This window comes from Neltuma alba, unplaced genomic scaffold (assembly GCF_004799145.2).
Source record: "Neltuma alba isolate B1F8T4 unplaced genomic scaffold, ASM479914v2 tig00012180_pilon, whole genome shotgun sequence".
NCBI lineage: Eukaryota > Viridiplantae > Streptophyta > Magnoliopsida > Fabales > Fabaceae > Neltuma > Neltuma alba.
This window is the reverse complement of record NW_021636723.1, coordinates 196,507-219,106: the sequence shown is the minus strand read 5'-3', so window position 1 is coordinate 219,106 and position 22,600 is coordinate 196,507. Positions and strand designations below refer to the sequence as shown.

Below are 22,600 nucleotides of genomic sequence, written 5' to 3'. Positions count from 1 at the left end.
AATAAGAGATTTAAAAAAAGAAAAGAAAAGAATATATGGTGCTCAAGAGTCAAGACCCCCTTAACAATGATAGTGAAAGATATTACAAAAAACAGTTTTTTAATGGGGAGATTTTTTGTAAACAACAATACTAATAACATCAAATAAAATTATAGCCATTTGATTGTAACACTTGGCCAAGAACCAAACAACAATACAAACAATTTTATAAATAAATATAAAACCTTGTTATAATACATATTACACCAAATAAAATTATAACCCAACATCAATCTCAAATTGAGGTGTGAAGGCCCATGGGTTCAAGGACACGAGCTTGCTTGCATTTTCTAGCTCTTGTTGACATGGTAAAAAATTAAACACTACTTGTGGAATGTGTCTGAAAAGGGTGAACGAAAAATTAATTGAAAGAGCAATCACTACAATTATAAGTTAAAATCTAAAATTTGAATTATACATTAAAAAGAGGGGGAAAATAATAAAAAAATCTAGGATCAAGTGAAGTTCTGATGCATATATATATATATGTTAATTGTAATTTATTGGGCAAAATTTTCATTTTTTATCAATCAAATAATCCAATTATTAAAAAAATTTCAAAATACAATAAGAAAGCTAAAAAATTGGAGTTATTAGGTTGATTGTATTTGTGCTGGTATTTTTATTGTAGTTGAGAAAATGGAGGACTACTAATATTTTCTTAATTTTATACTTATTTATTAAAATGATGGTACTTTTTACTTGAATTCCATAAATGTTTTCAGAATTTGTTGAAAAATTGAAATTTAAATATTTTTATTGTATCTTGAAATTTTAAATTACAATTTTATATTTTATTGCATTTTTTAACAATTTGATTGTATGCCTTCTATAGGTCTATTTCAAATATAGGAAACGACGACGTCTTGGTTTGACTGACCCCACTCATCTTAATACTTCCCATTTCTTTTCATTTATTTAAAAAAAAAAAAAGAAGCACCCTCCACGTTTCTTCTCAACGGTGGGAGGTTGTGCTCGACGGATATGGCAGTCTCGGCAGCTTCCAATGTTGCAGGTTGGAGCTTCCGTTTGTCAGGGAGAGCTAGCCCCAGAAAGAAGCTTTCGAGAATGGCAAACTACATCTACCCAAACCGAATTCGATTCTCAGGGACAAGGTGGGCGAGGTCCTTTGTTGTTCGAGCTCTCGATCCCCAGAGAGGAAGTAACGAAGCAGAAGAAAACTCCAGAAACAGTACCCGCACTTTCCTTTCTTCGGTACATACATTCCTCTCTCTTCCTCTTCTCAACTTCACTTGGATTTTCTTTTCTAACGCCAATGTCATCCTCGACCTCGAGTCTTGATTTTGAAGTGAAAGGCTAAGAATTAAGAAAACTCTGCTTCATCCCTTGCATTGAAGTGATGGGCAAAAATATCCGATATGGCAAAATATTCATAGAACTTTGTATTGAAAATGAGATATAATCTCTTAATCAAAATTAGTGGCAAGAACAATATTTAAGCGATGGAAGATTAAATGACATTTAACGTTGTTGCGTTGGCTAAAAGTTAAAAGGAGTGTTTTGCAGATTTTGAATTATGTACAGGCTAAATTTTAATTTCGCAAAAATGTTAAAAGTTCTGAGATGAGCTTGCCAATGTAGATTTTGCTGAGTTGGGTTATTTGTATGGTGTGATTAGGAGGATTGGGGTTATCTCGCAAAATTGCTGGCGGGTTCTGTTCTGGGTGCTGCTGCAATCAAGTATGGAAGTGCAGTTTACCCTGTGATAACCAGACCCAACATCGTGCAGGCTTTGTTTATGATTCTAACTCCTGTTGTTGTAGCTGTTTTCCTTTTGATCAAGGAAAGTAATTTAGATACAGAAGATTAGGAACCTTTTGGCTGTGCTATTCAGGAGTCCTGCTTCTGCACAAGTTTTAATTTTATAGTAGAACTAAAGATGTAACAAACCCTGAAAGAAAACGGTTTCTATTGTGCCAATTTGTGATTATTCATTACTAACATTTTCTTTTTCTTCTTCTCTGCAAAACCAAATCTTCAGATCATTATTCTTGTTGGACTCCATAAATCTTCTCTACGCTGCTTTGAAAGGCACATGCTTTCTTTGTTAATATGCAAGAAACATGGTCTTTTGATATCCATTGAAACTAGTGTATGAAATGCCAACACCAGCGGTGTGACAAGGAAAGGAATGTGATATTTACATCATCTTGAGCATCTTATTTTTAATATACACTGGCCTAGCTTAGAAAGTGCAGTCAACAACAGAAACGAGTTGCATAAAAAGGATGCAAGAAATATATACTTCCACAGAATAATCAGAAGGTTATATAATTCCAGTTAGTTTTCGGTGATTCTCTCAAATAGAGCCTAAACTTCCTATCAAATATACAATAGATTTTCCTACGGTCAATTGCTAATGGAATACGCTGTGGATCCTTGAACATGTGATCCTGTATAAATTACCTATAGCCTAAATATACAAGCAAAGCGAATGAAGAATATGCAAGACTTCCTGCTTGATTGTGCTGTAGAATGCCAACAACTTTCACTTCAAGCATGTGATTAAAATGTCTGCATAGCCCTTTTGATTTTAGCGGTTTCTGGAATCATAAAGATCTAACTCAACAAGATAAAATGCATCTTCGAGACTTTGGACGACCTCGTATATAAAGCCATTGAACTAGAGATTATCTTTTAGCCACTTTAATGCTCCATTTGCGAGAGGTCTGCAAGTTCAGTTCAGAAATATTTGCTCATAAGAGGAAATGAGGCATATTGAACAAGTTGGTCAACGAGGAAACTTGCATACAATAAATTGAATACCACAGGAGAGAGAACTATTACCTAGCAAGATCTTTTAACTTTTTCCATATGTCATTTTGATCTTCTGATTCTCCAGCTTTTTCTGATACTGTTGGTGCTGGACTTTCGGCATTTTGAGATGATGGACCTTCTGTACTTCCTGCTGGAGAAGGTACTCATGGTTTAAGACTCAAACATTATTGGCTTATAAGCTTTCTAAACTTTCGAATGTGGTAAAAGTAAGACTAGCTCTAATAGTATCCATTTTCACTCATTCAAGCATTCAAGAAATTATCAAATAACTAGTTGATTCAGTACATTGTTGGAGAAAAATCGCAATTTAGCGGCAAACATAAAGAAACCACCTACCAGAAGATTGAGTTCTAGGACGGGATTTTGATCGGTTGCTTGCAGTGTTGTTGCCAAGCAAAGCAAGTTCTTCAAGCAGATCACGTTCCTTTGTACTGATAATACAAAGAAGAGGTAAATTCACTTCAAATTACCAGTATATAGGAATAGTGAACTAGAAATTAATTCTAAAATGACCCATTACCTGATACGTTTTGGTATAGTAACTTTAACTGCAAACAGATGATCACCACGTATTGATGGTTTGTTTAGTTTCGGAACGCCTTTTCTTGCAAGGGCAAGAACATCTCCAGGTTGGGTACCAGGAGGTATTTGTAGTTCGGAAATGCCTTCAACTGTCTTTATCTGTTCAAGCGCTAAAGTAGTGAATAATTGATAGCGTAAGGTAATAACATCAACATTGTCATAAAACATGAGCATATGGTTCTTAAATAATACAATATCGGGGACCCTCAAACCCACTACTGAAAGATTTGTGATAAAATCCCTAGCTTTGACTGCACTAGGTGAACACGTTTCAATGAACAATCGCCAAAAGCTATTTTCTTAAATGTACTTTCAAAAGCAGTTTGCTTAATTTGTCTTATCCGTCACATGTCACGTTTGATTTCACAATTGAAGTGTCTTCACCTTATTGGCTTTTAACTGCGTCTCAGTACTTGCACAAGACCTAGTTGCAATAGGAAAACCATTCTGAGATGTCACTTTATTTAAATTTTTAAATAGAATGGGCAGGTAGGAAATACGTCCCCTTCACTGAAATATTTAATTTTTTCCCTTAAAAAATCAAGCTACAAGCATAAATGCTGACTAAAAAGTTTACCTTGGCAGTGGCTCCAAGTATGGCATCTAGGTAACCGATTGTGATTGTTGAACAGAGATTAATACCGTCTCTTTCAATTCCTGGTATTTCTTTCACATCAAGATATACGTAAAGGTCTCCTGGAGGACCCCTGCTAAAACAAGAAGACGAACAGCTGCTTGTCAAACATGAAAGCACTAAGCAGTAAAATTGTCGAAATTGACATACGCAAAAATGTAACTTTGATACAAAACCACAAGTAAACCATCAACAGAACAAAAAATTTTGTTGGGGAAGGAACTGAGTCTGAATGTGCGCCCGTGAATTTGTCAATTTAAAATATAAATGGCATTAGATATTCATTAAATAGCAAGGATAAAATAATTAAAAGAGATAATATGGACAGTTTGCTCATCCGTAATGTTTTTCGTATTTATTTTAAGAATTTCAAGATCATGAAACATTTGTATTGAACTCCTTTTCCCCATGCTTAAATAAAGCCAAATTCTCATTTACAGACAGAGGATCTTGATAGTACGACCCTAAACAATGTTTATATGGCGGAATAGGAGTGAACAAATTCCTCATATTCTACTTTCTTTTTAAGTATTTGCATCATAACATACAACAATATTACAAATTTAATATTAAACATTACAAAAAATGGGAAGGGGTTTACCGTTTTATATAACAGCATGAATGTTATAGCCATACGGTATTAATACCAGAAGGCTTTGGCTTGATGAGTGAAAAGTGCTGGAGTAGATTTTGAGGTTCAGTGCCGCCAGCTGCGCCCTCAAAACATGACTATTGTCTTTTGATTAAAGTAAGATATTCTCATTGATGATGGTCAAGAGAAAGATATTCTTCACAACAGTAAGGAGGCCATGTTGCCAGTTGCAGTTTTTTGTAGTATGTTTGCAAGGGAAAATATTTGCCCTTAGATTACTGTCTTGTCTATGAAGAATATTTAATCCATCTTTCTATTTGTATTACTTCTTTCTTTATAATAAAACCTCGTCTATTATTTAAGTGGGGACAAATTTGCATATACAAAAAGGCAGTTTAGGTCGCAGTCTCGCAGATGCAATAAAATTATGAGAAAGGCATACCCTCTTGGTCCAGCATCACCCTCCCCAGCAACTCTCAATATACTGCCCGAGCTAACCCCAGGTGGAACTTGAACTTTAATTTTCTTCTTAACTCGTAGACGTCCTTTCCCGCTGCATTTGCCACAATATTCAGATATGACTTCGCCATCCCCTCCACAGTTTGGGCATACTGAAACCTAATTTTGCAACAAAGGTAATAATATGTCTAGAGAGAGAAATGGAATTATCTTGTCAAGTGTAAAACTGGCCACGCATGAGACGCCTCGTTGAATTGTACATATTATAACTGAGAGAGAGAGAGAGAGAGATGTGCCAACTACGAAGAGGTTCCCACCTCATGAAGAGTTGTTTCCTTTTCTTCACTTGGACATAGTATGCAAGATTGAGACTTAAAGAGTGATAATATTCAGATTCATTAGGAAAAGAAGTACCTGAGAGAACATTCCAAAAGGTGTTTGTTCAGTCCTCATCACCTGACCCCTACCACCACAAGTTGTGCACACTCTCATCTTGGAGCCCATCTTTGCTCCGGTTCCAATACAGACTTCACAGGTTTCCAAATGGGAAAGGTCAAATTCTTTCTCTGCTCCAGAAATTACCTCAGAAAGTTCCAGGGACATGTCATAACTGTTGACATTGGAATTAAAAATCAACTCCAAATTCCATCAAAAATTTTGGAAACTGCAAAGTCTTAAATCTTTTCTGATTATAGCATTGGTGAGAAGTAATTCTACAATAATCAATGAAGTTGAAAAGATAGAATGTAAAACTATCAGAGAATGAATCGTATAATTCTTTCTTTTTGGTTGAGGGGGGAGAAAATACTCAATATTCATCATGACTATGTACATTTTCATTTGCTTGTTCTAGGACTAAAAACACACCAACAGCTGCAGGCTGTAGCTAATGATGAAATTAGCTGGAAAAACATTATAATTTCAGATAACTTTGTGAATGAAAAACTTGCTAGCCTTCTCTGTCAAACTTCAATTCCAACACTCTCAAAATGTGAAACGTCAGGGAATGCCACATGAAGTATCTTCTGGACAAACAATTCTCACTTTCATCGTATTGAGAAAAAAGCGTATGTAAAAAGGAAGAATCCCAGTAGATACGAACATTCCTAGAAAACTCAGATTACCCTAACTGCAATAAATAAGCAAAGGCGTACTTTGTTTATATATAGAAAAATGGCCAGCAGGAGCAACAGATTGATGATATTAATAAGTGAAAAAGTAAAGTGTCTTATTTCTGGTGCAACTAGTGGTATTGTTTACTTCCTTAGCAGAAACTACATCATAACTCACCGGATATCTTCTCCCTTAGTAACAGTACTGCGACGACGTGTTCCAAATCCAGTTGGATCCATTCCAGAGAAGCCACCCATATTTGGCCCAAAAAATGTCTCGAATAAATCGAATGGATTAGTCTGTAAGAAAAAAGTATTGTCAAATTTGAGTAAGTTCGCCAAAGAGATAAACTCTGGGGAATCATAAACACGTGTGTGCGTGCGCGTGCACATAGGAGGTGAAGGAAACATGGTGAGAGGATTTCCTTCCTTGAAGGAAACCAAGATAGGAGACATAGAACTAGAAAAGCGGAAGCATGGGCAAATGAAATAAAAAGGGGGCATGAAGGAGGGAAATACGTTGTAGGAGTTAGTGTTTACTAAGATTTTAGTTACAATTAATTTTATAATATTATGATATACTTAGATTTTAAGATATTGCTTTAATCGTTTTCAATATTTTAGTGAGTTAAACGAGTCAACCCACCAAAGCCAGATGCTGGCTCATTTGACTCAGGTTCATTAAGGTCAACTTATTTTGACTGCTCTATATGAGTTATATATGAATCAGAAATGTTATTTTGTTGATGGCAAGTACGTCAACCACCATGCTCGGATAAGACTTTAAGACTTGAACCTGACATTGACATGTTTGTGTGCGGACGCATTTAAATTGTATAAAATAAAAAAAGAATATATAAATCAAAAAATTAAATATTAAGCATTAAATAAATAGAGAATACCGCATAAGCACTAGATGCTCCTCCCATGGAGCCGTTAACTCCGGCCTCTCCATATTGATCATATAAAGCCCTCTTTTTATCATCTGATAGTACCTGACAGTATTGTACTTAATAATTCAAAAGATAAAATCATAAACACCATTTAACAAAATATATGTTATAATCATTCCAAAATTAAAACCCAGCCATTAAAAGTATAACCAGTATTTCTTGTCTTGAACTTCAAACCACATCAGTTCAAGTTGAAGATATAAAATTCTCTATAATGACTAGCCGTTGAGGTGCAACATACAGGGTAAAACAAAAAACCAATGATTTACAAAATTAAAAGCCACCCAACGCAGTGGTTCTGTAAAGAGTCCTTAACAGTTGTTGTGCATACCTCATATGCAGCACTAATCTCTTTGAACTTTTCAGTTGCCCCAGGCTCCTTGTTCACATCAGGATGGTACTATAGAGAAAAATGTACATATAAAATTAGGTCAAGTAAAAATTACTCTAGAAACTCATTTTTACGTCTAACAACCAATGAGGACCCAATACTCTGAAGGTTACCCTATTCAGTAAAGAAAAACGACCATTAAGAATTTCCGACTTGCATTAACAATTTAAAAATTTCTCTGAAGAACTACAGAAACTATGCTTTGCGAAGTAATTTTTATATTTATTTATTTGTCTGTTTGTTTGTTTGAACTAAGCTTCGTGAAGTAACACTAGTGCTCATTATGACATCATCTAATTAAACAAGAGTGTTTCCATCTTAAGGAAACAGTAATTTCGTATAATTTTGCAACGTCAAGAAAATTGCAATTTTGAGAAGCACGAATTTTGAAGATCTTTAGAATAATGATTTTGAAAGTACTTTTGTGAGATTAATACTCATTTTGAGCACCGTTGGAAGACGAGGGTGTCTGATAGGCAAAAGACACAAAATTTCCTCCATTTAAAAAGTCTGGGAGCTTATAGGTTACAACGAACTACAAGATTATGAAAACTAGCTCTGGAAAATCGATCCCACTTAAAGGCATCCTCCAAGTAAAGAAGTTTCCGAACTTATATATACCATTTCCCGAATTTATGGCCACAGGCCTCGCATTAATTCCATACAAAATGAAGAATCCCAATCCCCCCAAGTAAAAATCGATACCTGGCGAGCTAACCTTCGATAAGCCGCTTTAATTTCCTTGCTTGTGGCGGATTTGGGAACTCCAAGAGCAGCATAATAGTCGCCAGAAGCAACAGCCACTATTCGCAGGCGCCTAGAAGGGACCTCCGTATTTGAAGTCGAATAAAGCGAATGGACAGAGATGAAGCTTTCATGGGAGCGGAGATGGACCCCACCCAGGAAGTAAGAAGAAGAAGAAGAAGAAATAGAAGAAGTGGAGGGTTGAAGCAGAGAAGATAAAGTGAAAGATGCAATGGCCATTGAATTTAGAATATGAAGCTACAATGTATATTCCAGTGAGAAAGACTCGATTTCGCTAGACAATATGCTATCGGAAATGTTGGAAATGATCGCATTTCATTGTGATTTGCAGTTGCAGGGCATGAAAGCTAGAGCAGAAAGGAAGAATGAATGGGACCCAGCTCCTATATTCGATAAAGTCGGAACGATACAGAACAGAGAAGATTGGCCTTACCGCGAGGATGACACGCACGCACTCAGAATGGACCCAAGAAGTGGAAGTTGTGGTAGCTGGAAATGCACGTCGACGAAGTGAGACAACGAATGTCTCCCCAACCAGAGGTGGGGAAACAAAAACAGAAGGAAGAAAATGCCAATTTGACGAGGAAATCGGAAACTGTGATTGAAATGTGCCCAAGAAATTTATAGATACAGATTAAGGAACAAGCCTTTGAAATCCACGAAGTTTGAGGGGTAAGTGTATTAAGCAAGCACGAGCATTCTGGATAAGGTTTCTCAGCTACATGGGACCTCATTTGTACTGTAGCCACTAGAAAAATGACAAATCACATTCACCACATTCTCATTTCTCTGCCCCCGTGCTGCTTACACCCTCAAGCGAGAACTCTTTTTCCCTGTGCTGCTTACACCCTCAAGACGGGTTGCTCTTGAAAATTTATCATGCAACGAGTATTTCAACGACAAATCAATTCTGCCACCAAATATTGATACGATGAATGAAAAAGATTAATACTATCTCTGGCTAAAAAAATTAGTTCACGTAATCATTAGTCGTCTTTCGTTGAATGCCTTTATTAATCATGTTTGTTTATTTGTTAAAACTACTACTACTTCTATCTTTCGTTCTTTAATATAAGAGTTAATTGACTAATTTGAGTAGATTAAAACAAATTGTCAAAGTAGTTATTTGTAATAATATGTATTGTCTTCCCTAAAATACCTTTGCCAATCATGTCAACATACGTATTAGCTAGAACTATTATTTGATAAAACATTTAACATGTGCAACTGTTACAGGAATTATTTTGGAAAAGAACAAAGTGATTTGAGTTATTATATGTAAGGCCAAATTGAAAGTCAAATTAGCTCTCATATTTAGTATTTGATTTGATGAAACATTTAATATGTACAACTAGTATAAGGACTACTTAAAAAAAGTTATAAATATGAGAGACAAAATAAATTAATTTTTTATATTTAGAACCAAATTGAATGTTAAACTAACTCTTATACTACCTCCGATCCTTAATATAAGAGCTCATTTGATTTTTATTTTGGTCTTAAATATAATACCTCAATCCACTTTGTCTCTTACATTTATCTATTTTTGTCTAGAGTAATCCTTATAATAATAGTAGTTCTAGTCAAATATACTTGATTAGTAAGGATATTTTAGGAAAAACAATACTTATTTATTATATATAACTAACTTAACTAGCTTTTTAATCTACTCAAATTAATTAGCTCATATATTAAGGACATGAGGTAATATTAAAAATAGGAGGAAGTACTACCTCCAATCTTAATTATAACATCTTGTTCGGTCTTATAATTAGGATCGGAGTGGAGTATATGTTTTTATGTTTTCCCCCTCTAGGAAAGCACGAATTCTTAAATTGTGACTCCGTGCGTCAAGTGAAAACTTTCACAACCTGAATATTCTGACTTAAATTTCTCAGTTTTAGTCCTAACCATAATAATTATTAGATAACCTTATGGCAAAAAAAATAATTATTAAATAGCTAATTTTTGAATATTTAATAAATTTATAAAATTATAATTTATAATAAATATGAATTGAATTTTTTAAAGTATTCTATTTAATTATGAGATATTAATGAAAACATCATCCCACATGGAATCAACATTCAAAAAAAAGTTATAAATTTAAAAAGTAAAATAAATTAAAATTTTATGTTTAAAACTAAAATAAATATAATAACTAGCTCTTATATTTAATTACCACCACACAAACTTATTTTGAAATTGTGTTGTTCAGAAATATAGACGAAGTTGCAAGTTTATACAATGGCACATGCCCACATATCTCTCATCTGGGGAAAATTGGACATAAATTCTTCAAAAAGTAAGTAGACTTTTCATACCTCAATCACACAATCGCTGCATGATGTTAGCTTATGGGCCTATTTGGGATCACGGTTGGGCCTCCAAACGTGCATCCCCAACGGAGAAGCAACAAACAAGCTGAAAATGGGTGTTTGGGCGCACATTCACGCAATCTGACTTCTGTCCCCGAAATGCACTTCTGCTATAAGTTGAAAGAAGCTACTTTTCGGTGAGGGTGTGTGTTGCAGAATACCGTTAGAGGATTTGGGTGTTAATTTATTGATTTTGTGCGGCACATGTAGCCCGACATCTTAATATTAACATACTAATTAGAGGTGTTCAAGGCCGACCCGTCCCGGTCGGCTCGTTCTAGTCCCGGTCTTATTGGGACGGGACGGAAATTTCAGGACACAAAAAAAGGCCGGGACGGGACGGGACACGGGACGGGGTCGTCCCGTCCCGGTCTTGTCCCGGTTCCTTTTTTTTTTAATTTTTTTAATTTTTTATATAATATCATTTTTTTCATATTTTTTTAAAGATTTGAGACTATTGTATGGAACTATGGATATATTTATTTAGAGTTTTTATATTTGTTAATGATTTGAGATTATTGATGATTAGAATTTTTAGCAAGTTTTTATTGTGTTAAAAGCTTTTGTTTAGAGTTTTTAATGACTATTATATGTAATATTTTGATCTTTTGTTTAAGAGTGCCCAAACAAATAAAAAAGATGTTTTTATAAGATTTAAGCTAAAAACAATATAATTAAAAAAATCAGATTTTTTTTAAAAAATTTTTTAAAAAATTAAAAAAAATAATTTCAAAACGTCCCGGTCCTGTCCCGGATCCGTCCTGTTCCGTCCCGATCGGGACCGGGACAACCCCGAGACGGGCCGGGACACGGGACAGAAAATCTGTCCAGTTACTGTTCATCGAGACGGAACCGAGACGGGCCTGTCCCGGTCCCGATCCGTCCCGTGAACACCCCTAATACTAATGTTACCAGAGTCAAAAGTTGTTTTCACATAATTAAATTTAGAAAGAATTATAATGAGATCCCAAGTAACAAAAATAATTGAAAAACAAGTCTTAAAGATTATCATTCTCACTATAGGACTTGTCATTATAGACTGTTAAGGTTGTTATTGGAACCTTTTGATAATTATTTCTCTTTTGTGGGACTTAATTGTAATTCTCCTTTAAATTTAATCCTAAATATAAGAAACCAATCCATTTTAGTTCTCAAATTTATAATTCATTATCTAAATCATTCAGATTAATTATACATCTCAAGAGGTTCCCATTCAAAAGGTAATCATGATTTTAAAAAAACTTTAAAAAATCAATTCATTTTTATTACAAATAATTAATTTAACCAATTTTATTATTTAAATAACTCTTACATTAAAAACCAAAAGTAGTATTTTCTTTAGTCCTTAGTATAATATAAGAGTTACACAGTTAATTTAGATAAACTAAGAAAATCAAATAAATTAATTAATTATAATAAATATAATATTTTTTTAAAATACGATCACTTTACAAGTTAAACAAATTAATTTGAAAAAAATAAAGTGAAAATACGTCTAAACAGACTACAAATAATAAGGAGACTTGAAGGAATTTAGTTGCCTCGTGAAAGTTTAATGTAACATGTAACTTGAATCATGCAAGAGTACAATGTTCCAATCCTGGTCATTGAATTTAAAGCGCCTTTTCTTTTTTTTCTTTTTTTGGGTCATAAAAGTGCCTACTCATGTGAGGCCTTTTTGGCATGAATAGTTTTAGTTGTGCTCATCATGATTTACAATGAAGTGCAGTTACGAGATAGCACAGCCAGTAATAAAACAAAAAACTACCTGTTCAACTCTTATCCCTAACATATCTAGCAATTTTTTTCCACGTACCCAAGTCATTTTAATCAATTTTTACTACTGCCTTCTTCAAAATAACCTTTTCTTATGTACAATCACTTCAAATTTTATTTCTCTTTACTTTTATTGTTCCTTCAATGCCTAAAATTCACAATCATAAGTTTTATAATGACTCTAAAACAACAAAACCAATTGTTCCTCAACGATCACGACTAGGATAAGCAGTGAGAATCAAAAGCATTCAATAACCAAGGCATTATAAATGGTCATTCAATACTTCGCATTATAATTACCATATACAGTTAAAACGCTTGAAATTGAAGGTTGCAAAAAGAGAAACCCTTTTTCAGGAAATTAAATTACTGTGGTTAAAATTGTAGATAAACTAAATGAGACCCTTATGGCAAGATGAGAGAATATAGACCATGATTGAATTAATCGACAACTGATGAAATATAACACTATAAAAAATATCAAACATATGGTAAAACACAAAAAGCCATCCCAAACTGTGACAAGACGGGACATAATTAAACCAGAATCAGCCATTTTGCTGCCTGCCTCTATTATTATATTCCTCACATTGAATGTATTAGAAAACATCAGGTGGGAAATGCCCAGGAAAGGTATTGCACTGTTGAGCCTGCTTCAAATGCATTACCAAGGTATAGTTTTTCACCTGCAAAATAAGCCGGTTCACGCAGCAGGATTCAGCATTCACGAAAGTAAAATCACCAGTGCAAAAATTAACCATTAGAATTTCATTCACCATTTGCCAGCCCATTCTTCCGCCTTCACTTAACAATGCACAGAGTTTAATGCTCAATGACTTTGTATGTTAAGATGCAAGAGAAGCCAAGGATACTAAGAGGCATCACTCAATGGCAAAGGCAGAGCACTGGGTCTTAAAGGGCAGATCAGATGAACATCCTTAATATAAAGCCAATCACCCCCATCCTGAAGCGGTCAAATTTTCCTGGATGATATTCACAGCTAGCTCATAGCCTCCCCTCCTCCCCAGGGGAACCCTATTTTCTTTCTGGTTTTTATTTTCCATTTTCTTTGAAAAATCCTAAAAAAGTACAAAATTATACAATTTCATCATTGCAAGATGCCAAAATGTCTTATTTTATCTGAAAGCCAATGGTAAAGGAATAGAAAGACAAAATTGAGAGCGGAGGACATTACATGGGGCACTAGAGGCCCCAAAACCCCATCAGTCCTCTCTCTCTCTCTCTCTCTCTCTCTTTTTTTTTATACATCCTATCAGTCCTCTTCTGCCCATTCTGTTCTATCCCTATTTTCAGCTCTCTCTTAGTCATACTTTCTTAGTTTGGCTCATTTTTGTCTGTTTTTTAATCTCATTTTCTTCTCTGTTTTATCTTATAGTAGCAAACTACATCTTTTCTCTGAGGAAGAGAGAAACATGGGAAAAAGACATGCTAACAGAGAAATTAATGACATTTCCTTGTCGTGAAACTTGGATGCTTCAAAAAGGAGCAGCGTCCATGTCCATACTACCCACGTCAGTAATCATGATTTCTAATAAGAAAACTATTACGAACCTTAACTGTGGTTAATTGTTGATGATGCACCAGTGCAAGACCTCTCAGCCCCGTGGAAAGTACATGACAATTATTCAGTCAGTGAAGGCCCTTGGACACGGTTCCAGGACCAGCTACCAGTTTTCTAGCAATCTTGCACCAGGAATTTTGCACTTAATGCATTGCTCTAATGGCAAGGTTATCCCCCTAATAGAGGAATGGTATAGCGTTCAATCCCTACAGGGCTGGTTATGCCTCCCTTGGGGGGAAAAAAGAATTGTCTATAATTTCCCTTAAGACTTCATTAAGTCATTTCTAGCAACTCTGTGTTCAACTTGTTACTTCTTTTCCATTTTAAAGGACAAAAAGATTTTATATTGTATATAGAAAATAGCTGAGTTTCCAAACATTTTCAAAAGCTTTGGAACCAATTATGCGAATCACTAAAACATACAAAGAAAACAGGGACACAGCTGTTTCTGACCTCAAGAGATCTCAACTGCTCCTGGCTATGAGACAACGCCTGCTTCAAATGCTGACACTCTAGAACCTTGTTATCATAATCAGCAAGTCGTTCATGTTGGATTTTCACCGCATGTTTAAGAATATTATTCTCCTTCATCAGCCCTTCAATTTGCTCCTTCAGCATCAAATTTTCCTGAAAAAGAAAACAACTTAAAACAATCATCATAGAAGCTCAGACAAAAATAAAGAATGAGATACTAGGTTTCCATTCAAAAAACATTAGACAAATGTGTATAGACATGCACAGTAGTCAACTGTGTGCACAGCATAAAACTGTGTCAGCCAAAGCCCGGCAGTTTGACAAACAAGCAAATCTATTCCTACAAAGCTATCATGGAAGATTCATGTCTAAGCATTAAACCGACCTCCTATTCAGTTAAGCAAACATTACACATTTTCTTGACATTCAAACATATTGGCCAGGGATCATCAGGCACTAATTCTCTCATGCCTACCACGGAAGATCATCATAGAACGAAATGTTCCAGCAGATGAGCATAATTAGCCAACCCCTCCTTCACTCCCAAAACAATGTTGTTTTCACGTTTAAGCTTGAGAACTAAAAAGGGGCACACAATCTTAACACATAAAAAGTCTTCAAACAACAGGTATCTCCCAACTTCTACTTCAACCATAGAGCATTCAACTAGGTTACCCCCATATATAAAAAGACAGCATTTATTTAGCCACAACCAAGAGATTTGAGTATGACTATCAACATGAATCTAGCAGCGGATAGCAGGCTATTGGCATTCTCAGTTGTATCCACAAGTCTGTTAATCAAATAATTGCTTCCCAAAATTTTCCAGACTCTCTAATGGTATGTGCAGGTATCATTTACTATTCTAGGTAGCATTGAATATACCCTTTGATTAACATGAGTTGCCTCCACATGAGTACGTTCATAGATTGATTTTTCTAGGGCCTCCAGAATCCTAGCAGCACGAGCTTTAGCATCATCAATGCTAGTAGCACCAGCCATTTCTCTCACAAAAAGGTCAACCCACTCTGCTCCATCGGAAGGAAGGTTGTTCAAAGCAGTCTTACTCGCAGAAGCAGAAGCATCATTATCATCTTTCACTTTACCTGCAAGTTCTTCAAAATTTACCAATGCCTCATCAGAGATGCTAAATGTCATTTTAAAAACAAAATGGAAGCATATAGTTATAGCAAGAAAGCAGGAAGAAGTAACATCATATTTGAAACTCTGTTGTTTTAAGGTAAGCTCATAAACTCTGAAGTAACATCATAAGTGCACATAAACGTACATACAATCTCATCCATTAAAAAACCAAGAAGACTTCCAAGGCAGGGCACTAAACCTTTTGTAGTTCCTAATTTTCATTTTAGAAATATAGATCAGCAAAGACAAACATTTCACATAGCTCTCCTCTTTTCAAGCAGTAAAATTAGTAAAATAAATGCACGCTCAGCCCAAGATAGAACATCATGTTGAATGGTAGACACAATTCTAAAAGTGGATCCAACTTAAGTAGGATTAAATGTGAAAAACCACGCTTGCAACAAAGAAAAATTGGAAGCTAGCAAAGGCTGGTTTCAGATTGCTTCATGATGAGAAGTCATATTAAAATCAAACTTCTCAAAGGCAACTTATTCAACTCAGTTCCGTATCTGTGAGCCTTCAAGTGGGAAACAATTGAAGAGCAGTATTTTGTACAGCATATAGTGAATAGCAAGTAAAAGAATCTATTAGAAAATATGGGAAAAAAAAGCTTCTATTCCTGCACAATCTAATTCATTTAACTTCATCCAAAGATTCATTTAAGATTGAAGACTACTAATTTCTCATTTAACATCAATACGCAGATACAAACTATACCTATCTCCACATCAACTTCTGATTCTTCAGCAGCAGAAGAATTCTTATTTGCAGATCCCAGGCAAAGTTCATGCAGGCTCTTAATGGCAGCATCTATATCATTGCCACATTCTTGGAGTGCTCTCTCAAGGACCTAAAATGTAAAATATCAAAATGAAAAAATATCCTTGTTGGTAGAAGAAGAGTGCCACCGTAAATCAAGGTAGCCAAACGCACTAGACTTCTCAAACTCCATAAGTAAGAGGCACTAACAAAGTGCACGCACAAATAAAGCAATGAGTTCAATTTGGCAGCAGATATACAACACAAACAACAACAACAAAAAGATAAAATTTAAATTACACACAACATGTGAAATGTAAAACATAGTAATTATTAAATTTACTAATCATGACACTAATAGTAAGATCACTACTCAAGCTAACAATTATTCAGTGATAAATTCATAATATTAAGTGCACTTATGAAGTCAAAAAATGCATGTGGCCGTGATCACTTCGGGGATGGCTCTGTTTTTGTGTGTTTGTTAAGGAAACCCTAGAAAGCAAATAGCCTAAATAATGCTAAACTATTTTATCCTACTCTTAAATACCAATGACCAGGTTGAGCTCCTAAGACTGGAACTGCATCTTCCCATTTTATCCTATGACTTATTTTAAAATTTTGGGCTAGACGGACTTCTGCAAAAAACAGACTGCTTTGTGTGTGTGTGTGTTGCTGTTTTGCCTTCTTTTTTTTTTGGGGGGGGGGGGGGGGTTGTTTTCTTTGGCGCGGCGATCCGCTTGCTCAGCAGCACCTTGTTGAATGCAGCGACTCATGGTACAAGAGGAACTAGCCTGAATACCCCCCCCCCCCACCCAAACCTCAGTGCCCCCCAATGTAACCATTCAAAGCTAGACCTCTCAAAATGCTTTAGGCAAGAGGCACAAAGAAGGCACACTCCATGTTATGCAAGTACTGAATAATAATATTAAAAAATATGAACGGAAAATAATATATAAGGTGACAGAAATTATTATAGCCTTCTACTGAGGGTAAGTGCACACAAGATGACTAACAAACGTCAATAGAAACGACCGAAAAAATTGATTGTTATGATTATATCTTGATACATATGAATAAACCATAGGGTAATCCATCATAGTATTATGGATTCATTATTAGCCCAAAGTTACAAGCTTCATCGACGAAGAAAGCATCAGAAACGAGCGAAACCCTTCAACACCAAAAATAAAACTGAAAAAAAAAATCCTATCACTCAGCCTTTATCGGAAAGGCAGTACATAAACAATTTCCAACTTCAATTCATTTTCTTGACTCGAAAAATACCTGGTCATCCATGTGTGGAAATACAGCCCGGAGCTGATCGATGAGACTCGGAACCGACAAACGAACAGGCGAACTTGAGGATGAGCAACGAAGCTTCTTGGATACTGGAGGTGATGGAGGAAGGTCTTCAAAGAAAGATCTCTTGCTTCCACACACCGCAGCAGACATTGTTCAAGCAATAAGCCGTTCAGCGCCTCTAACGGTTACTCCGACCACGATTCCCGAATGCCAACTCTACCCGATTATACAAAGAGGAAGAAATGGCTGGGATTAGGGTTCGGGCGAGCGAAATTTGGGTTCAAGAAAGGAGAAGCCAAGATGGTTTAGCATTTGAAAAATAGACCTTGCGCATCCTTTTTTATAAACAGTTTTTAGGGATGAGAGCGTTCACCAAAGCAAAGAGGGGATGTCTCTGAATTGTAGATAAAGAAACAAATAAATGCATTTTAAAAAATTAACTATTTAGGTTCTTTTTTGAATTTTTAAATTTAATGAATTCAATGACGACCAATCAAATTAAATTTTCAGGATACAAATTATTGTGTATTTATTTAATTAATATATAAAATGTTAATACTATTGTTAGTGCTTATGATTTAATCAAATTTTAATTTTAATACTGGTAGTTTTTAAGTCATTGGTTGTAATCTCTACAATTTTATAATATCTTAATCTGAAATTAACCAATTGATCCCTTTACTTAGTTTTGATCTTTACACTCAAATTCAAATGAAGTCCTTATAAAACCATAAAAAAAATTAAAACCAACAATTTAAAATTACGAGTAAAATCAAAATTAGATTAAATTATTAGCAACAACAATATTAACCAATGAATAAAAGAATAAAAAGTAATACAAACTTTTTAATTTGTTTCTCTTAATAAATATAAAAACTTTATATTTTGTAAAATGCTAATCTTAGTAATCTGCTCAAGATTTAATTTTGATACATTTCTAGCCAGAAAAGAAATTTGATACATGTACCTTATTAATTAATATTAAATATTTGATTCAATTTAAGTAAAATATAATGAACAAATCCTAAATCTATAGTGATTAGGGGAAAAAATCTATAGGGAATTTGATTCTAGTTCATTATTGTATATTGATTGCAATAATTATCTTTCATTTGCATGAAAGCAATAATGAGATGCAAAGTTAACGGTTTGTAAAGGGCAAGCAATACAACTCTTGCATATTTTAATACTTTAAACTTCTCTAGTTTTTAATATAAGACCTAATTAATTAATATAAATATAAGATCTCATTAGCTAATATGAGTAGATTAAAGATGTTAGTTAAATTAATTAATATGATTTTTTTAAACACTCTAAGTATCTTTCTTAATTCCTTCTCCCCTTCTCCTAGTTGATTATTGGTGGGAAAATATCAATATAATTAATTTGAAAAAATTGATAAACATATAAAATAGGTCTTATATATGGAGCCAACATCAATTCTCTAATTAGCTCAAATATTAAGGACCAAAAGAGTAATGAATTGATAATAAATATTGAATACTAATATCACTGTGGTCATTTTATAAAATATTAATTGATATTCATGCACCATCATTGCACAATGTGAAAATTCACAAATATTATGAAAATTTTCATTTATGTTATGAAAATAAGAAAATATAAAATAGATTTGGAGTTAGAGAAATGAGTAAGACAAGAGAAAAATTGAGAGAAAGAGGAATGTATTCTTATTTACTTGGATGATCAAAACGTGTATTACACGGCTTTTTATTTATGGACACTATTGTTTTGTCATTTCACAATATTTTAAAATTCTAAAGTAATACAAAGGATTTGATTTGAGATTTTAAAATTCACTTACTCTAATTTATTCTTTAGCATTTTTTTAGGGTATTTTAATATCTTTTTCCTATTATAATATGCCATCTTTTGGGCTATTCTGTTAATATGAAAATAAAGTATATTCATAATTCATATTCATAAATATGCAAATAAATTGGCACAATAAATTAATATTTCAAAATGACTAATAGCTATTTTTTGGTATATTTTGTTTCATACCCTCAAAATATTTATCAATATCTTAATATCAAATATTTATAATAATATGTTTCTACCAATCAATAATAAGAAATTTAAAGTAATATCATATGGCCTTCTTGGTATAACCTTCTGAGCGTGTTGTTATATTTTTCAACTTCAACTACTTTGGGCATATTTCTTCACAAAACATTGCTTTGGACATCATAATTATGTTTAATATTTTTCCTAATATCTCCTGATCTTTTAGTTTCATAATCAACTTTAACATTTACTTTTAATGGATTGTTACATATATTTGTCCATATGACTTCTAGTCATATTATGACATTTGCTCATAATTATTTTTATTATAAAAGTATCACTATCTCCTTAGTTATGGTTTATTTGCTCATAATTATTTTTTATTATAAAAGTATCACTATCTCTTCAGTTATGGTTTATTACCAAGGATCATTCTCTTCAATTATTAATTCCTCCAATACAATGTGGTCATCTTTTTTTATCACTCTTATAAACATGTTTCTTGCTTTCAACAGCACATAATCAATTTCTCCAAACTGTAGTCTTCATGAACGAAATAAGTTAAATAAATTCAAATTCATAATCAAATATAAATAATAGATAAGCTCAAATATAAATAACATTATATAATCATATATATAATGCCGTGATAGATATATAACAACATAATATAAACCAGATAGATATATGTAAACAAACAGTAGAACAAGAAGTATTGAAAATAAATAATATAATATCACAATAGGAAAATAACAAAATTAAAATGTACAGAAAGAATAGAAAGAACAAATTAATAAACAATGTAAAAGAACAACATAGTATACAACAAATATATTGAATATTAAAATTTCACTTAATAATAGGATAAAAAGAAGAATTGAATAAAGAAAAAGTTAATAGAAAATATTATCATATTAATTTATAAAAGCTCTAGGGTTTTCAAACTCTTCTTTTCCCCTTCATCTATTATATTCAAGTGTCTTTTCTTCTCTCTACATCTTTTTCTATAGTGAAGAGACCATATGATGATGATAAACTCTTCCCACCAACCACCTCTGTTAGCCATCTTTTCGTAAGATCTCAAATTGAAATGACTGAAAAACTTGGGGTCAAACAAAATCTAGAGGATAAAATTAAAAGTACGTATAGCAGCAGATTGCTATACAGAAGAAATCTCTTCTTGTCTGATCTGATTATTGCCATATTGAGTTCAAAGGATTTAACAGAATGTTCTATTTTATGAACAGCTATCTCTTTTCGTAAACAAGAAATGCTTTGAATGTCAACAAAGTTTGTTTCCGGGGCTCTTCTCGTTAGCCAATTAACATGCTTTTTTCCACTCGATATCATATAAAAGCCCCATTTGCATCTGACTTCAAAAGGCAATAAGGTACAGTCACACCCCACTTTCAAAATCAGAGTCTTCCAGATGTGTGTGTAGTTGCTGACAAAGCAAGAAACTTTATAGTTTATAGCTTTCTGAACCCCCGAATCAATTTAGATTCTTCATCGTCATTTACATAAATTAAAACCACGTCACGCTTTATCCTCGTCTTATAAAATCTAACGATAAAGCTACTGAATTTGACTGTAAAGCTTAGTGAAAGTAAAATGGATTTGCATGTTGAACGATTCAATTCTTACTTTTGCTCAAATCATGCGCCCTTCAGACTTTGTGCCGGCATCAACTAATTTGTCTATAAATCACTTGCCTCCCCTGCTTGAACTTTAAACACAACATTGCTCCCAAAACATCAACTATCTCTCTCTGTCTATTATCTATAATTTGTCTGTCTCCATCTCTTTCTTCCCAGTCGTTCAATCTAGTTGTGGGAATCAGAAGCAGAACCAGAAGAAGCGACTGGCGAATTAAGAAGCAGCAGAAGATATATTATGAGTGGATCAAAGATGGTGAGCGTGAGAAGTTTGTGGAGGAAGATGAAGAAGGAGAAGAAGTTGAGACAATACGACATTGATCCTTACCATAAGAACTTCGACGATGGTTGTTGTTCCTCCGATTCAGACAATGCTTATTCATCTTTCTCTGTTCGTTTGGCCATTCTTAATTCCAAGGTTTCTTCTGACGACAAGCCTTGTGAAGAGAGTTCTGAAGAGATCAGTGATGATGATATCAGCAGCGAATGGAGTTGTTGATTTTGTTGATTCTTATTTAGATCAGAAAATCGCAGGTGTAGCTTACTTGTAAATACATATAGAATTGTGAATTGTGGTCTATTTGATTCTTAAGTTGCAGCTGAAATGATAATTAATTTATCAAAGTTTTTTTTTTTATTTACATTTCTGTATATCTGTCTCTTCATTTTCATCTAAGCTTACCAACAATAAACTCAGAAAAGATGTTTGAGTAGGATCCTTACTAGTTTATCTCATAAAATTTTTTTTAAAGGGTATTTTGTATAATTATTGATAGTTGCAACCAGCAGGTTATTATCAGCTTTATTGAATTGTATTATTCCGCAGTTGTCAACTTTGTTTCCTTTTATTTCGACGGAAAGCAAATAAAGTTATTAAGGGTCCAATAAGTACAGGGAAATGAAGAAGAGGGAGGGAGAGAAAAATTTCAATGAGCTCGATTTTAAAAATTAGAAAAGTAAGGTAAAAAACTTTTTTTCTTTATTAAAATTTTAAAACTCTACTTCTCTAGTTTTTTAAATCAAGCTCAGTTAAAATTTTTCCTCCTTTCTCCTTGTCTCTATTTCTTTCATACTAAACACACAGTAAGAAAAGAATTACGTAAAACAAAGTTATCGTCAAATAAAAAGTGATGACTCTCGTATAACTCATAAGTCTTTTTTTTTTTGACCAAAA

The 22,600-nt window shown here is 33.8% G+C and overlaps 3 protein-coding genes across 5 annotated transcripts; 1 reads left to right on the top strand and 2 right to left on the bottom strand.

The window, feature by feature from the left end:
- Window positions 1-981: 981 nt before the first annotated feature.
- On the top strand, window positions 982-2,016 carry LOC114724244 (uncharacterized). The gene is made up of 2 exons (XM_028910563.1): window positions 982-1,254; window positions 1,679-2,016. The coding sequence occupies exons 1-2, from the start codon at window positions 1,024-1,026 to the stop codon at window positions 1,868-1,870; spliced, it is 423 nt and encodes a 140-aa protein (XP_028766396.1). The 5' UTR covers window positions 982-1,023; the 3' UTR covers window positions 1,871-2,016.
- A 161-nt stretch (window positions 2,017-2,177) lies between these two features.
- On the bottom strand, window positions 2,178-8,578 carry LOC114724239 (chaperone protein DnaJ). Of its 2 annotated transcripts, none has more exons than XM_028910557.1 (11): window positions 8,267-8,578; window positions 7,502-7,570; window positions 7,120-7,212; window positions 6,396-6,517; window positions 5,520-5,715; window positions 5,089-5,264; window positions 3,998-4,127; window positions 3,359-3,519; window positions 3,175-3,269; window positions 2,848-2,968; window positions 2,178-2,729 (listed from the first exon to the last, which is right to left on the bottom strand). In XM_028910557.1, exons 1-11 carry the CDS (start codon window positions 8,543-8,545, stop codon window positions 2,684-2,686), a joined length of 1,488 nt encoding a protein of 495 aa, XP_028766390.1. In that variant the 5' UTR covers window positions 8,546-8,578; the 3' UTR covers window positions 2,178-2,683. The 2 variants fall into 2 exon arrangements, with proteins under 2 accessions (XP_028766390.1, XP_028766391.1); XM_028910558.1 differs by having other exon boundaries at window positions 2,848-2,965.
- Window positions 8,579-12,804: 4,226 nt separating this feature from the next.
- LOC114724241 (uncharacterized) lies at window positions 12,805-18,057 on the bottom strand. 2 transcript variants are annotated; one of them, XM_028910559.1, is made up of 5 exons: window positions 17,726-18,057; window positions 16,397-16,529; window positions 15,422-15,651; window positions 14,516-14,689; window positions 12,805-13,166 (listed from the first exon to the last, which is right to left on the bottom strand). In XM_028910559.1, exons 1-5 carry the CDS (start codon window positions 17,891-17,893, stop codon window positions 13,080-13,082), a joined length of 792 nt encoding a protein of 263 aa, XP_028766392.1. In that variant the 5' UTR covers window positions 17,894-18,057; the 3' UTR covers window positions 12,805-13,079. The 2 variants fall into 2 exon arrangements, with proteins under 2 accessions (XP_028766392.1, XP_028766393.1); XM_028910560.1 differs by having other exon boundaries at window positions 15,422-15,642.
- Between the last annotated feature and the right edge of the window lie 4,543 nt (window positions 18,058-22,600).

What these genes read in the sequence shown, in the direction of transcription:
- LOC114724244 (XM_028910563.1), top strand. Translation starts at nt 1,024, where the DNA reads ATGGCAGTCTCGGCAGCTTCCAATGTTGCAGGTTGGAGCTTCCGTTTG. An exon ending in CCCGCACTTTCCTTTCTTCG is followed by an intron (nt 1,255 to 1,678) that starts GTACATACATTC and finishes TGGTGTGATTAG; the next exon opens with GAGGATTGGGGTTATCTCGC.
- LOC114724239 (XM_028910557.1), bottom strand. Translation starts at nt 8,545, where the DNA reads ATGGCCATTGCATCTTTCACTTTATCTTCTCTGCTTCAACCCTCCACT. An exon ending in ATCGAAGGTTAGCTCGCCAG is followed by an intron (nt 7,571 to 8,266) that starts GTATCGATTTTT and finishes TTTTCTCTATAG; the next exon opens with TACCATCCTGATGTGAACAA. An exon ending in GGTGATGCTGGACCAAGAGG is followed by an intron (nt 4,128 to 5,088) that starts GTATGCCTTTCT and finishes TTGTTTTAGCAG; the next exon opens with GGGTCCTCCAGGAGACCTTT.
- LOC114724241 (XM_028910559.1), bottom strand. Translation starts at nt 17,893, where the DNA reads ATGTCTGCTGCGGTGTGTGGAAGCAAGAGATCTTTCTTTGAAGACCTT. An exon ending in TTCCACACATGGATGACCAG is followed by an intron (nt 16,530 to 17,725) that starts GTATTTTTCGAG and finishes TTTACATTTTAG; the next exon opens with GTCCTTGAGAGAGCACTCCA. An exon ending in AGAAGTTGATGTGGAGATAG is followed by an intron (nt 15,652 to 16,396) that starts GTATAGTTTGTA and finishes TAAATTTTGAAG; the next exon opens with AACTTGCAGGTAAAGTGAAA.